The sequence below is a fragment of the Seriola aureovittata genome, chromosome 6 (assembly GCF_021018895.1).
Source record: "Seriola aureovittata isolate HTS-2021-v1 ecotype China chromosome 6, ASM2101889v1, whole genome shotgun sequence".
Taxonomy (NCBI): domain Eukaryota; kingdom Metazoa; phylum Chordata; class Actinopteri; order Carangiformes; family Carangidae; genus Seriola; species Seriola aureovittata.
This window is the reverse complement of record NC_079369.1, coordinates 12,820,220-12,835,411: the sequence shown is the minus strand read 5'-3', so window position 1 is coordinate 12,835,411 and position 15,192 is coordinate 12,820,220. Positions and strand designations below refer to the sequence as shown.

The 15,192-nt window shown below is 40.2% G+C and overlaps 1 protein-coding gene across 3 annotated transcripts; it reads left to right on the top strand.

The window, feature by feature from the left end:
- Positions 1-421: 421 nt before the first annotated feature.
- Positions 422-15,082, top strand: cers4a (ceramide synthase 4a). Of its 3 annotated transcripts, none has more exons than XM_056378800.1 (11): positions 422-501; positions 1,718-1,894; positions 4,760-4,877; positions 7,151-7,269; positions 7,590-7,647; positions 7,927-7,977; positions 9,360-9,452; positions 10,683-10,811; positions 11,764-11,870; positions 12,673-12,829; positions 12,915-15,082. In XM_056378800.1, the coding sequence occupies exons 2-11, from the start codon at positions 1,719-1,721 to the stop codon at positions 13,116-13,118; spliced, it is 1,212 nt and encodes a 403-aa protein (XP_056234775.1). In that variant the 5' UTR covers positions 422-501; position 1,718; the 3' UTR covers positions 13,119-15,082. The 3 variants fall into 3 exon arrangements, with proteins under 3 accessions (XP_056234775.1, XP_056234776.1, XP_056234774.1); XM_056378801.1 differs by lacking the exon at positions 422-501 and adding an exon at positions 632-779; XM_056378799.1 differs by lacking the exon at positions 422-501 and adding an exon at positions 837-1,421.
- The last annotated feature ends 110 nt before the right edge of the window (positions 15,083-15,192 follow it).

Here is a 15,192-nt window from a genome sequence, read left to right as displayed (position 1 = left end):
ATTAGATCAATGTAATGTCCTTAACTCCTCTATAGGCTATTATTAAGTCAAAAAATGCTTCACTGAACACTGGAAAAAAAAGTTTTCTTCAAACAGGGTGAAAAATCTACCAGTAGGGTGTGATGCAGTCAAACTTGTTAACACGTTTTTAATACATACAAATAAAATATTCACTCTTGTTTGGAAAAGTTGACAAAGACACAGAATAATGTTCCAAAACTAGTTCAACCACGTTGTTATGATGATGGTCACAACTGCGTCTATTCTCAGATATGTGCAGTAGGATGCTGTTTTTACACTGTCTGACTCATGGGATATGTTTATGATGATGGTGATGGTGATGATGATGGTGGTGGTGGTGATGATGACAGCGCCTCTCTCTCTCTCTCTCTCTCTCTCCTCCCTCTCCTCCCTCAGCAGGAGCAGGTTGCGTCAACACGCTCCTCCTCTCCATATTGCCGCTGTATACGCTTCCCAGCCACATTACAGGAGCGCGGACAGGTAACCGCAATGTCGCACTTCTCTTCTGCTGTGGATCAACACTGAGGGGGGGGGGGGGGTCCTCTGGCTTTCTGTCATTTAGAATAGACACATGTAGTCTGAGGGTAGGCTGTGAATTATTGGGGGGGGGGCGTTCAGCTGCAAGGCTGTAGCGGGATGTGAGAGCTGGGCTTCCCTCCTGCTCGCTCCCAGACTTCATGGCACTATCGTTATGAATAATATGCTGCGAGTGTTTAAATAAGTAACCTCAGTTGTCTGTCTCTTGAAGAGAAGTACCGGTGTGTATCTGCTCAGTTGTGTGTCTGTCGGCGCCTCGCTGTTAATCGCAGGGTGTTTTTGGTTCGTCTTGCTAGCGGGGCTGCTGATGCTTGGAGGCTTGTAATCAATACGCCAATCAATCAATGTGACGCTATAGGAAGCAGCAGCTGTTATAATAGACTGTACATGAGGACTCAAACCCACCTACTCTTGAGCATTTCGTGTGTGTTTGTGTGTGTGTGTGTGTGTGTGTGTGTGTGTGTGTGTGTGTGTGTGTGTGTGTGTGTGTGTGTGTGTGAGAGACTGACTTGTGGTTTTGCTGGGAGACATGCAATGACTAATGCTTGGATAGGGGCCCACAAAGATTGGCTGGTGGATTTGTATGATGTTGCACTGTACTGTTGTTTAGAGGCCTGGCAAATAACTGTGGGTGGTTCAGATCCTCCCTTAATTAGTTGATTGGCAGATATTTGCAACTATTTTGATAACGGATTCGTTGTCTCTGTCATTTTCCAAACAAAAAGATGCCATACAGCTCCTGCAATCATCTGCTGCTTTTCCTAGGCATATGATTGCAAACTGAAAATCTTTGGGTTCTGGATTAATGGTTGGATAAAACGAGGAATTTAAAGGCGCCACCTTGGACTGTGGGAAATGGAAATGTAATTTTTCCCTATTTTTTGATATTGTGGACCAACAATGAATCGATCAAGAAAATAACCTTTGGATTACTCAATAATGAAAGTAACCTGGAGAAGTTAATTTAGATCAATATGAAGTGTGAACATGCAAGATGCTGCTTTGTTTCATCTGTGTGTCTTTTAATTTCTTATCTTGGGCGTCTCAGCTGCTGTTTGGCATAAATATGAATAAGGCATCAATGTTTCAACAGCACAGGTCTGCTAAGGAGTCCAGCAAACACTCATATGGAACACTGTTCTCCTCCTCTCCTCCTCAGGATGGAGGCCCTGTTAAATGAGTGGCTATGGCAGGAGAAGTACTGGCTTCCTCCTGGTATCCGCTGGCAGGACATTGAGATGAAGGAGGAAGACGGCCACTTTCCTCTGCCCAGGGATCTCATCTACACCTTGCCACTGGCCGTGGCCTTTATAGCCCTCAGATATGTCTTTGAGAGGTGAGACACAGCTGCCTCCCATCACAGCTGGACCACAACATCACACATGCAAGATTTTCTCTTGTTTTCATCAACTTTGACTTCAAATGTGGTTGACTCACTGGAGCAGTAAGTTGTGAATGTTTATGGTAGGCCTACATGCATGAACTGAAATGTTGCAGCAGTGTCAGGGGAACAGTCAAGCACGATGATGGTGTTTGTATCTGTTGCCACAGGTGAAAGCAAGCATGTTTAAAACACTGTGTCTCATTTCCTATAATTTCCCCTTGACTTGCTGTGGTCATGCCGTCTGACTGACGAGCTGGTAAGCTGCTTGTGTGGCTCAGAATAATGGCTCCTCTACCTTTCATTAGTGGCGGGGGGGGGGGATCAGACATGCAGTGGAAGGCAGGCATCATGAGTAGGAAGTTTAAGCTGCTGACAGTGTGGAAGCCCTTTCTCCTCCCAGAGGAACTGGACTGGACTATAAAAAATGTGATGAGTGTGTGTGTTTGAGGAAACGGAGTATGATAATAATAATAAATAACTGTGATATGGCAATGATGGCAGTGGTTTCCTTATAGCTGACGTAAGCCTAGGGAAGGTTAAGTCGAACTTTCTAATATTGGATGGTTACTGGTGCTGTGTTGAATCATTGTACTAATTGCTGGAAAAACAGCCAGCCTCTGAACCCTGTTATAGATGTATACCAACCACTGGGTGTTCATGAGGAAAAAAGACAAATGGGAAAACTAATGTAAATCCCCAGGAGTGCTTATTATATCCTGCTGCTGAAGCATCTAGAGACTTTGCAGAAAAGGTCAAAACACTTCTGCGGTGACGGCAAGAGGGACTTGAATCTTATCTGAGATCATGACAATGGCCATACCTGGAAGGTGTGTTTGGCTTTTGAATATTTGGCAACTGCTCTGAAGCATCTTTTGTTGCACTTAACGCCATTCAAGGGTATGTACATTAAGGTTGCAGTTAATTCATGATCATGAAAATTTTACACTTTCTCATGTCTCAGTGTAAGAAATTGCTGCTTTTCTTGCTCTTACATTATGATAAATTGAATATGATTGAGATTTGAACATGTGGTTGAGAAGAGCAAAACATTTCATGAAGTCACCTCTGGTTGTACAATATTCTGAGAGGCATTTTTCAAAAATAAGCGAAAATAATAGCTAGTTGGAATCCCGATTTAAATTACAGGTTAAAATACTTCCATTAGAACAGTAAGGTGATGCACATATCCAGGATTAGTTCATATGAACGAGCCCTTAAAGGTTCACTGTCCAAGCCAAGTGATGTTTCCATGTATGTGGTCATTTGTTTACAGAGCATTTTCTGGGCATAACTTTACCACTATTCTGCAATAGTAACATTTGATAATAAATCAAATCTATTGAACCACCAACATTATGAATATCTCACTGACCTTAATTTACTTATATCATGACATTTAAGAACATTTCAGAATCACATGAAATTGTAAGCAATTGGGACAAATGAGTCCGAAATTAGATGCCAGGACTGATGTATTAAAAACATGTTATCATTACACTTATGTACATTTAAGGTAAATTTATTGTGTTTTAAATAATATCATCGAGCCATATGATGTTGCATGCAGGAAAGGATTACTGTGACATTTCTATAGACGTTTAGAGTATTCTCCTGTTTCCCCATGAATAGAATCAATAGTTTGAAACAAATGCTTTCCCAACTCTCTGTTAATAGCGTTGAGGTTTTGTTTAGGCTCAGAAGTGCGTGACTGTAAGCTGATACCTAAAAACAACGCCGCTGTCGAGAGCAACTTCACAGTCAGCTTGACTGTACACTTATCTAGTTTTGCTGGTAACAGGACAGGAATCTGGAATGACGAAGACGGGATGCATAGACACACGATGGATGGACAGATAGGCTTGTTTTTGCATGCTTTCCCTTATCGGCGACTGTATTATCTGCCCTAATGATGAACTGTGCGAGCTTGCTTGGCACAGGCTGTGTCTGTACCTTCGTTAGGTATTCATTAGATAGAGTATTAGAGAAGTAACATTAGCTGTATTAGTAGCATTCAGGGGTGAGTGGACATCAGCATGCGCCTGTGTGTGTTGCAGAGGTGGGCATCTATGTGTTGTGTTTGTTAGTTGTGGCGGGGGACAGTGGAGCCGTGAGGTGGTGTTTCTTACATCTGAGGAGCCGTCAGTCAGCTGGAAGGTGAAAAGGTGTGTCTTCATTTGATCGTCCCAGGCCACAGCTGTTTGCCTGTGTTGTGGTCGGGGTGTGCGAGGGTGTTTTGTGTGTGTTCTGGTTATAGAGTTCCTGTAACCAGAGACTCTGTGTCTCTGTGTAAAGCTGCCCTGACCTTCTCATTCTCTCTGATCTCTACCTCCCTGCCCACTTCAGCATGATTATCTCTGAGATAGAGTTACACACGTGAATATGCACTTGCACACCACACACACACAGACACACACACACACACACACACACACACACACTTATCAAAACATCTCACCTGTGCTTATGCACTCACGTTGTCTTCTCTGGTGCTCTCTCTGTCTCCCATCTCTCTGAAAGACACACACACGCAGATCAAATGTTTCTTGATGTCATATCAGTTTATGGCATAGGCTGTCTGACCAAATATCACAATGCGCCCATGGGAGTGGCTCTACATGCTGTCAGGAGCAGTATAATGAGCTGTTTTGTTGCCGTTACTCTGTACTGTACCGTGGTGGGATCCCATTGGACAGCTGTTGATGTCACCTCACTAGTTCCACCGGGATTATAATCCAGTTTGTTGAACAATGAAGACTGTAGATGACGTAGAAAATACATTTTAGTTTTTCTTTTCAATCCTGTCCTCTGTGCTCTCAGGCTCATCGCCGTCCCATTCAGCAAACAGTTAGGTGTGAAGGATCGGATTCGGATTCGAGCTGCTTCCATCCCGAAGCTGGAGGCCTTCTACAAACAGAACAGCCGGCAACCGTCACACGTTTGTATTTCTTTCTGCCTTCCCAAATTTTTTGCAGATGACAAAAAAATCTCTTTTGTCTCAAACCAAACCAAATCCTATTTTGCCCCCCTGCACTTGCAATTATAACTTTTCACACTCAGCAATAAGCTTTATAAGCAGCAGAAAGTACTGTTTGGATTATTTGTCCTCTTTTTTGTCCAAACTTGCCGGAGCTGTATGCCAGCCTGCAGTCGTAACTCAGGGCGTACTTACTGTTATAGACCAATTACTTTGGGCGATAATATTCTCATAAAAAAGTTGCTAGAATTGAGCATAAAGCAAAGATGAAACAATAAATTGCTCTTTTTAGTAGCAATGCAAATGTATTAATTTATTCATTTATTGGTTTGTTTAAGAGGGACACTGCACCTTAATAATCATAGCTGTAAACACGTTAGAGTTCTCATCTGTAGTTTTCTGGTCTTTCTAAAAGCAAAAAAGATTAAAAGGAGCAAAAGTCACTGAAATCATTTAGCAAAGATTCATAGTAAAAAGAGAGGAGAATGTGAATGTTAATTTAAAAAACATCATACACTATTATAAATTACCATTATTTACCACATCAATATGAATGTAGTTTTACTTGATCCTTGATGTTACAACCCCCCCACACACTTCTGAATCCAAACCTACTACAGATGTTACAACTGGAAGTGCTCACCATGAGCTTCTCTCTGATAATGCCTAGTTTGTTTGTCCTAATGCAAACATATAGAAGTTTGCATACATTTGGTAGGCAAACAGCAGAGAGTGGAAAAGATGGATATGATAATGCGTAGGTATAACTAACACAGTTTCATCTGTGTGTTTTTTTTTTTGTATCAGTGCGTCTCTGTGGATGTCAAGCGAAAAGTGAGTGAATTTCAAGGATGAGTTGTTTATTAACTCGGAACAAGGAACTGTTTTTTAAAAGCAAAAAAACAGGAAATCCCCTCATGAGATTTTAAGTACTTCACCTGAGTCAGACTGAGGCGAATTGTTTTGTGTGTTACAAAGGTACGATAATTATATATTACATAGGACATTTAAATGTGCTTTAGGTGTGTTCACATTACAGAGTGAAGAAATTATATTTCCTTTATATGCTCAACCATCTGAATGCTCATGGTTACCATTAGTTACCATTATCACCTCTTACTGTCATCATCATTACAAAAGGCTTAGAAAAGTTCAACTCTACATCAGAAAATAGCAGATAATTACAATTGTTCCTATGTGCAGAGAGTTGTGTTCCTTTCCTTTAATCAGTGAACAGGTGTGCACAAGTAACAGAGAAGTTTAGGTTCCCGTGACGATTCTCCACCTTTCAGTTTGTTTGGTTTCACATTGCAACACTGATGTTCCTGTGAGAACAAGCAGAGCTGTGCCCCTGTCATGACAAGACATGACTTGTGTGTGTGTGTGTGAGAGTGAGTGAGTGAGTGAGTGAGTGAGTGAGTGAGTGAGTGAGTGAGAGAGAGAGAGAGAGACAGTGTGTTTTTCTGTGTATGTGCATGCGTGTATGTTCACGTACCCTGACTTATTTACATATCTTCTGTTTCCATGTGGCCTGGACTTCCAGCGGCACCTGTGTGATGCTTTTGGTGTTTTGCCATGTAAATGCCAAGCCACAGAAACATGAGCGAGTAAACAAAGTAGTATGAGTTTTATTTGTAAGCTGCAGGCGCCTGCACAGCACTGTCACGAGAAAATATTGCACCCCCAGTATTGTTGCCCCCCCCAATTTCATCCTTTAATACAAAACAGGGATTGTGCTACACATAGACAGCCAAATGCAAATGTGTGTGTCGTTGTGTCGTCCCAGCTCAGAAAGAAGAACACACTCTTGTAATTAAGCCTCACTTTTTCATCAGTAACAGAAGCCTTTGTTAAGTATCAGGGTGCAGAAAGAGAGAGAAGGGAACATCAGACCAACGGTCATCATGTTACAAGCTCATCAGCACAGAACAAATGGTTGGATTAAACACATTTAATACTGTTGGAGTGATCGTCATTAACAGGTACAATATACAAGTTGTATGATCTACATTCTCCTGTTAGTAATACAATGGTCAGGGAGATCAGTAAAGTGCTCAGGCCAGTAATATATCACATCAGGTAGTGAGATGACAACGCGCTGTATCAGAATACTTTGTCAAGTAAGGAAGCAATATTACCTTAATGCATTAAAGAAGTGCAAAGTTAAGTGTAACCCTGAATGTGTGCACCCATACAATGTGTGTAAATCTGTCTCTGTGCTCGTGTGTGTTCAGGCTGAGGTGGTGAGCTTGGGGAAGCAGTGTGGACTCTCGCAGAGAAAAATCCAGACGTGGTTCAGACACAGAAGGAACCAGGACCGACCCAGCAATACCAAAAAGTTCTGCGAGGCCTCGTGAGTTTTTTTTATTTTATTTCCTTAATGCACTTAAATGAATTAAAGCTGCAGTGTGGAGCTGTAGCAGCGCAGAGCCCACCCCACCATTAAAACTAGATTTGCTCTCAATTAAACAGCAGCAACTGAGTGATTTGTGCCTGTTTACTTTGTTTACTGATCTGATTTCCTGCTGCAGATTTTATGTCCTCGGGTGCTTTTTTAAATTTTGTTAAATTTATTTAACGTCTTTTTGTCTATTTTGTCTAGTTTTTCTACTTGTTCTTGATCATTTTAACCATACCCTCTAACAAATGATGTGTTTATTCTTATCTGTGCAGTTGGCGGTTTGCCTTCTACCTTGTAGCGTTCACAGCAGGGTTTGGCTCATTAATTAATGTAAGTCTGTTGGCCACTTGCTTTTCATATTACAGATAACAATGTCTTTATACTGAATTACACTTGCAAGCAAATAATACAATGTTTATGAATAGAAATGGACGGATGTTGGATTTATTATTGGGTGTGAATGTAGTGGATTTATTGTGATACGTACATGTAAGTATTTTATAGTCCTAAGTGGTACATTGTGTATTACCCTCTGATTGCTTATGTGGTTTAGATAATATCCAGGATACAACTTGTTTCATATGAGTTATTGTTTCCTCTGTATTCCAGACTCCATGGTTGTGGGATCACAGAGAGTGTTGGAGGGGATATCCCAAACAGGTGAGCAGGTGTTTTTTTGATTTATATAAATTTCAGAAATGTCAGTAAGTTAGAGCTCATGTTATTTTGATGTGGCATTTGTCTACAAAGGAATTGCATTGCATAGTGATACAAATTAGAGATTAAAAAATAGAAGATTCATTGTTGGACAGAAAATTAGTGATAACAGTTTTCATAACTGATCAGTTGATCAAGCTAAAATGTCAAACATCCGGTTGATCCGGCTTCTCAAATATGAGACTTTGTTTGTTTTCTTTGTCAGACAAAACAAGAAATTTGAAAATACACCTTGGACTCTGGAACTTTTTTGAAAATGTATTAGACTGAATCATTAATCAGTGAATTGAAAAACACAAAGATCAACCTTGTCTCAAGCGCAACATGGACATACAATAATAAAAAAGTGAGTGGGAAAAACAATAGCTGGGAGTGAACCAACAAAAAGTCTGTACAAAGATTTGGCCACAGCACACTTTGGATTTATAACACAGACTGGTCATCACACTCCACCCACCCACTCACTTTCATCTCCATTCCTTCACTTCCTTTACAGTCGGCCTGAATGCTTTTTTCTTTCCAGATTTTATTCTTTTTTTTTAACCCTGAGTAAGAAAAGCTAATATCTCTGTGCTGATGACAGTTGCCTGCAGGTCGGCATTCCTCCGGGGGAGCCGGCCCTTCCTCGTGGGGTCATGACCATGAACAGAGAAAACAGTAGAAAAAATGGACAGCCACACATCTCCCTATCTGCAGTTTGACTGATTGCAGCCCCTGCAGGCAATACTGCCGCTGACCTTTTTGCCTTTTCGGAGGTCTTGTGGTCTTTGACAGAGAGAAAGGATGTGTTTTTCAGGGTTAAATGCCTCAGTCAACTTCCTTCCATTGTGTTACTGCAGACTTTGAGACACTGTGTGTTCTGCGAGAAGTGTTTTGACTTAAGATAACACACCACCACTTTTCTTTGATTTAAAAAACACTTCCTGTTTTAGAGATCGGGGTCACACGTTTGTTCATATGTGCTCTATAGCGGAATGTGAGGGAAGTTCTTATATGACCATGCAGAGCTTTGGGAACACTGAACACTTGCTCAACTTCAGCGCTACTGCACATGCAGAAGGCGGCAAAGTCAGTCTGCGATATCAGCTCATTGTACTCTTTCAGCTTTTGAACGACATATAGTTGATCAAACATACGTTGTTTTCTGAGCAGTTTCACAAAATGTATGGCGAGTGTTCTGCTTCAGAATACAACTAGAGTGTGGTTTCCTGAGGCTGCACAGAGAAGCAGGGTGATGGAGATGCTTCCACATAGCACTGTATCTCACTTTTCACTTATTGTGTCTCTCTTCTTCTCTCTCTCTTTTTTTTTTCTTTTTTTTTAAGCCCGTGGCTGAGGCTCATTACTGGTATTACATCCTGGAAATGGGTTTCTATTTGTCGCTGCTCATGTGCGTCTCTGTGGATGTCAAGCGAAAAGTGAGTGTGATTTTCAAGGTTGAGTTGTTTGTTACCTCGGAACAAGGAACTGTAAGGAACAAAAAAAGAGGAAATTCCCTCATGAGATTTTAAGTACTTCACCTGAGTCAGACTGAGGCGAATTGTTTTGTGTGTTACAAAGGTACAATAATTATATATTACATAGGACATTTAAACGTGTGTTAGATGTGTTCACATTACAGTGTGAGGAAATTATATTTCCTTTATATGCTCAACCATCTGAATGCTCATGGTTACCATTAGTTACCATTATCACCTCTTACTGTCATCATTATTAGAAATGCTTAGAAAAGTTCAACTCTGCATCAGAAAATAGCAGATAATTATATACCGTAATATGTACTGTCCAACACACACACACACACACACACACACACACACACACACACCTAAAACCTCAGAGTAACAACCTGCTGCTTTTCAGATGGTTTCCTCTGCATTTGCTCTTTTTTTGTGCCTGAGATCTGAACTTTCAGTCAAATGGTCAAAAGCTAAATGTCATCACTCACACTCTAAGCCTTGTGTTTTCCACAGTGAAATCCAACCCTTGTTTTTCTCTTGCATGATTATACTTAATGCGGATTAAGCACTGGATTAACTGCTATTACATCATAACTTTGTGTACTTCACATTTGCTCTTGTTTTAAAACTGAGTTTGGCAGGATTTAAAATCTTTCATAAGACACTTGGCACATACTGTGACATAAAATGAAATGAAAACTTGATATAAGAACTTGATTTACTCCAGACCTATCAAAAGGAACTCGACAAATGTTTAAATCTTCGCTAAACTATTCTTTGCTGAATTGCTAAACTGTATTTTTGTGCATAAATTTTTAGAATTGATCACTGTAGTTCAGCAGGAAACCATTTGAAATGTCTGCTCCTGCTGCTGCTTCAGCTTTTTCAGGCAGTTTCTTTAAGCTTGTACGAAAAAATATGGTGGTTTCGTGTAATTCCCAAGAGGCTTCAAAGCTGCTGATCAGAAATATTTGAGGTTCAGACACAGAAACACATTACTGCAGACAACATGTAAATCTGCCTTTCCAATACACAACTGGGCACAACTGATGAACAAGACCACAGAGGGAGAGCTGCTGACGTCAAGGTTAGGCTTTTGTACGTTCTCCTCATGCTGTGTGGTCTGTGTGTGTGTGTGTGTGTGTTTTCATGTGTGTGTGTGTATGTTTTCGTGTGTGTGTGTTCCAGGATTTCAAGGAGCAGGTAATTCATCACATTGCCACCATTTTCCTCGTTGGTTTCTCCTACTGTGCCAACTATGTGAGAGTTGGAACTCTGGTGATGCTGGTGCATGACTCCTCTGACTTCCTTCTCGAGGTAAAACACCACACCTGATCATGTACTTTTAGACTTAGAACAAGAAAATACATCATTAAAATATGTTGAAAGTTGAATTGACTGTCTAGTCATGCTCAGTGCTTTGACCTTCCAAAAACCATTACATGAAGGGGAACTTGACTTGAATACAGCCACTGCACTGTACACGGAAAAGCATTATGGCCTATGGTAAAGACAAAAAATACCCTTTGTAAAATAGTTCTTGCCCGTGAGACAATGAGTCCATTGTCATTATATATTTTCCCAGGTGTCACATTTCACTGATAACATCTGAAAATCAAGATTGTCAGCGGGAAATATTTAGAGCGAGTCACGTGACCTCAGGCGTGACTGGGTGTCGTCTGGCCTCTGATAAATCTTAAAGAGACAATAATGAGGACGTCATACTCAGCCAGTAGCTGAGTATGACACAGCCAGGTGTATGTTTCCAAGAAGAGTGCTGTTTACCGTCTGCGTTAATCACAGTGTGGCCTTTGAAAGTCTATTCTAAACTCAACTGTCCAGGCATTGATTTTATATTTGTTATCACATGCAAATGATGAGCATCTAATTGTGGAGAAAAAGCTTTGAATTTCCTTTTGTAGCTTTTTGTAGCTACTAGAATTTCATACCTCAGGTTAGACAACACCGTTTAAAGTGTGTTTTCCTTGTTCCATTGCTTGAATTTTTCAATTAAACATTTGGTAGTGGAGCGAATGCCATTAATATTGCATAGTTTACCACAAATCAAGATTGGTTGCATTATCAGGGTGGGTAGTCTTAGCAGATAGGAAGACTTTCCTGCAGCTAAAAGGTTGTCTGTGTAACCATCCACTGGATTCTGACACGTCTTCTTTGAACAAAACAATTAAGCTTTTTTAAGAGTGTTTGTTCACGTTTTTGTGCATTTACTAATAACTAACAAGGACTGTATTTCTTTTTCTTACAAAAGTCTGCTAAGATGTTTCACTATGCCGGCTGGACGAGGACGTGTGACTCGCTGTTTGTCGTCTTTGCTCTCATCTTCCTTGTCACGAGGCTGGTGGTGTTTCCTGGCAGGTAGGACATTATATCAGCATTTTGCAGATATATTCGTGTCGGTGTACATGTTACCTGAAAAGTGACAAAATATTAGAGTGCAGGAATGTCAAACTATGTTTGAGGTAATTTAACCATTACACAGTTTGTCCACCAGAGAGCACCGACGATGTTGATTTGTCTACAGTAAAATATTCACCCCAGGGGTCGAAGTTAGAAGGAATGTTAAGATGTTTGTTTATGTTATGTGTTTATGTTTAAAAAATGATGATCAACTGATGTATTGTTATTTTTTAAACTCTAAATATTCACATCTGTATGAGCCTCAAACCTAATTTTGGATTTGCATTTGTCTTACCAGATGTCAGAATGTTTTTAGAAACATGTCACATCACATGTTACCTCAAACTGCCAAACAATCTCAAACTGTTTATGCAGTGATCAATTGGTTTGGAAATTTGTATCCTAGCAATAATTCAGCAAGTCAAAATCCACTCAGTGTTTTGTATAGTTAATGTTTTGAAAGTTGTTTTTGTAGCCCCTGCAGTCTGTGCTCATGTTTTGTTAGACCTGTCAAGGATCTGCTCCGTTGGTCTCGAGGACCTAATTGAGTCTCATATTTTCACATCTTTGCTCCTTACTCTCTCTGTCTCACACCAACTTCACATTTTCTTAGCTCAGACCAGAAGGTTCACAGATCCTGGCAAAGAGTTGATTTTGTCATTTAAGAAACAGAACTTGCTCTTAACTTTTCAAGGGATCAAAGCCGTCAAGTACGAGCCTGGGTCAAAACTGACTGTGTCTTATTGTGTTTGTTTTACAGAGTCATTCACACAACGCTGGTGGTGTCTCTCGAATTCTTCCAGCCCTTCTTTGGTTATTATTTCTTCAATGCCCTGCTGCTAATCCTGCAAGCCCTGCACGTCTTTTGGGCATATCTCATCCTGCGCATGGTCTACAAGTTTGTGTTCTTGGGCAAGGTAAGAGGAGTACATTGTTAAACCAGCAAATTATGGGGCCCAAGATCACAAAATTGTTCATCCTCTTTTCATTTTTTCTCCATAGGTTGAGCGTGATGAACGCAGTGATGAGGAGAGTGAGGTGGATGATGAAGAGGAGGAGGAGCCGGAGGAAGAAGGGGACGAATGCAGCTGGGAGCAAAGGAAGGGTGCAATTAACTCCAAGTTGGCATCGCTGGCTAACAACTGTGTCCTGAACAACCTGACCAACCAGAGGAATATAAACAGCAGACTGCCCAAAGCCAGATAGTGGAGGAGCCCCCTTCCTCGTCTACCAAGCCTCACTGGAAAAATATGGAGATGATCTTATTTCTGACATACGATAACTTCATGCGGCTTGTGTACATCCAGCATGGTCCATTGATGATTTCACATCAGGGTAGGTCTGCATCCTGCTGATCTTCAAAAAAGAGGGCGAAGAAGCACAGATGATTGTAAATCTGCACACCCAGTGTGAGATTAGGAAGAAACGCCATCGTTACTGTCACCCATACCACTGCATATTGTAAAAAAATTAATTGGCAAGGAGACAGTAAAAATCTCCTTACATCTAATAACAATTATATGTTTTATTTGTATTTATGCTGTTGTTTTCATTGTATTATATTAGCTTGTTTGTATGTACCTATGGATAGAAACTGTGCTATAATTCATTTATCCTTTCTTTGGTCACCAAGAGAAACTAAATGTTTTTATACAGGATCAAGCTGTTACCTAATATGTGTTATAATATGTTTCAAACAGAGGAAACTAAAGCTAGAATGAGGTAGTTATTCACTCCCCCAGCTTTGTATCCACATACACAGTATGGCTGATTGTACAGAGACTATGAAAAACATTGATTGTAGTAAATCTATTGACAGAACACTTTATAGACTATTTTTATGAACCATTTACTCAACAGGTAATTTTTACATTGTTTTAATCTGTGGCAGAAATGCATAAAAGTTCATTAGGAACTATGAAAAAATTATATTTTTCTGTGATAGGATTTGATTTAGTCAGTTCAGTTCAGTTCTTAGAAGAGATGTGGTGCCCCCTGGTGCACAGAGAAGAACGTAGCCTTGTAGTGAAGACTGATAAAATTATGCCTTTAGAGAAAAAAATGTACTGCTCCTAGAAATATGGGCTTGAATCAGATGTGTATGTGTGTGTATGTGTGTGTGTGTGTCTGTGTGTGCGTGTGTGTATGTGTTTCATTTTGTACTTTAAACATTATGACAGGCAGCATGATTTTCTCAACGAGGTTTTTGTTGAAGTTTGCTCTACTGTACTTTGTTTTGTGCCTTGGCTGCTGTTTCTAAACCAATCTGTGACAAGCACTTGATATTAATCTCTCTGTGTTAGTAGGATTACCTTTACTGGACAAACACATTGACCAGACCTTACTGTGACTTCTTTTAACATTTTGCTTGTATTGCTGGTCAGACGGGCAGCGCCTGGGCAAGCCATGAAGTGTGGGCATTAGATAGGCATCAGTGAAGACGTGACATATGTTAGACAGTGAAGTTGTCTACAAAGGTCAAACGCTTTAAGGCTCAGATTGAGAAAAGTCTTGGTGAAATGTGAAGTTTTAATTGTTTTTTATAAAAGCTGAGGGCATATTTTGATATGACTAGACTGGGGTCTAATACCGTACTGGGTAGAAAGAGATCATTGGATTTTACATGTATTCATCCAACATACTGGAACACACACCTGACATGAGTCATTATCTATAGTGTTGTTTGGCTCCAGGTTTGTGTGTTCTTGATTGTCAGTACAATACAACACAGAGATATTGTTCATAAAATGCATTATACTCATACACAGTGTCATTCACGACCAAAAAGTCAGTAAGGGCAACTCTTTCAGATATGTAGTTGCTGTCCCCACAAACTGCATCTAAGACAAGTGTGACAGGAGTAGAAACAGGGCTGTGTCTGACTCTGACGAGGGACTTAAGTAGCACTGAGACCCACAGTACAAAGTGGGATTGAAAAGGAGGTTGTAGAGCACTTAAAGGGCTGATCCGCTGAATTACACACGTATGACCATCACTACGATATTTGTTTTTTATTTAGTAAAGATAGATATAAAGAACATCAACTAACAAATAGCAGGAGGTTTCCACTAAAGTTACACTTGAGTGTTCTCTTATGAGTGTACACAGATGCTTTGTTGATTGTGTTGGAAGTTTTAATAAATTACTTCTACTGAAGAAATTACAGCTGATGCCTTTGTTTGTCTGCTTTTCATTTTCACATTTATTTCAACAACAAAAAAGAAACACAACCTCTTACATAAAAATGTGTTCTGTTCGTGTTATTTGTGTTCTCTTCAAG

What these genes read in the sequence shown, in the direction of transcription:
- cers4a (XM_056378799.1), top strand. An exon ending in AAAAAGTTCTGCGAGGCCTC is followed by an intron (nt 7,270 to 7,589) that starts GTGAGTTTTTTT and finishes TTATCTGTGCAG; the next exon opens with TTGGCGGTTTGCCTTCTACC. An exon ending in AGTTTGTGTTCTTGGGCAAG is followed by an intron (nt 12,830 to 12,914) that starts GTAAGAGGAGTA and finishes TTTTCTCCATAG; the next exon opens with GTTGAGCGTGATGAACGCAG.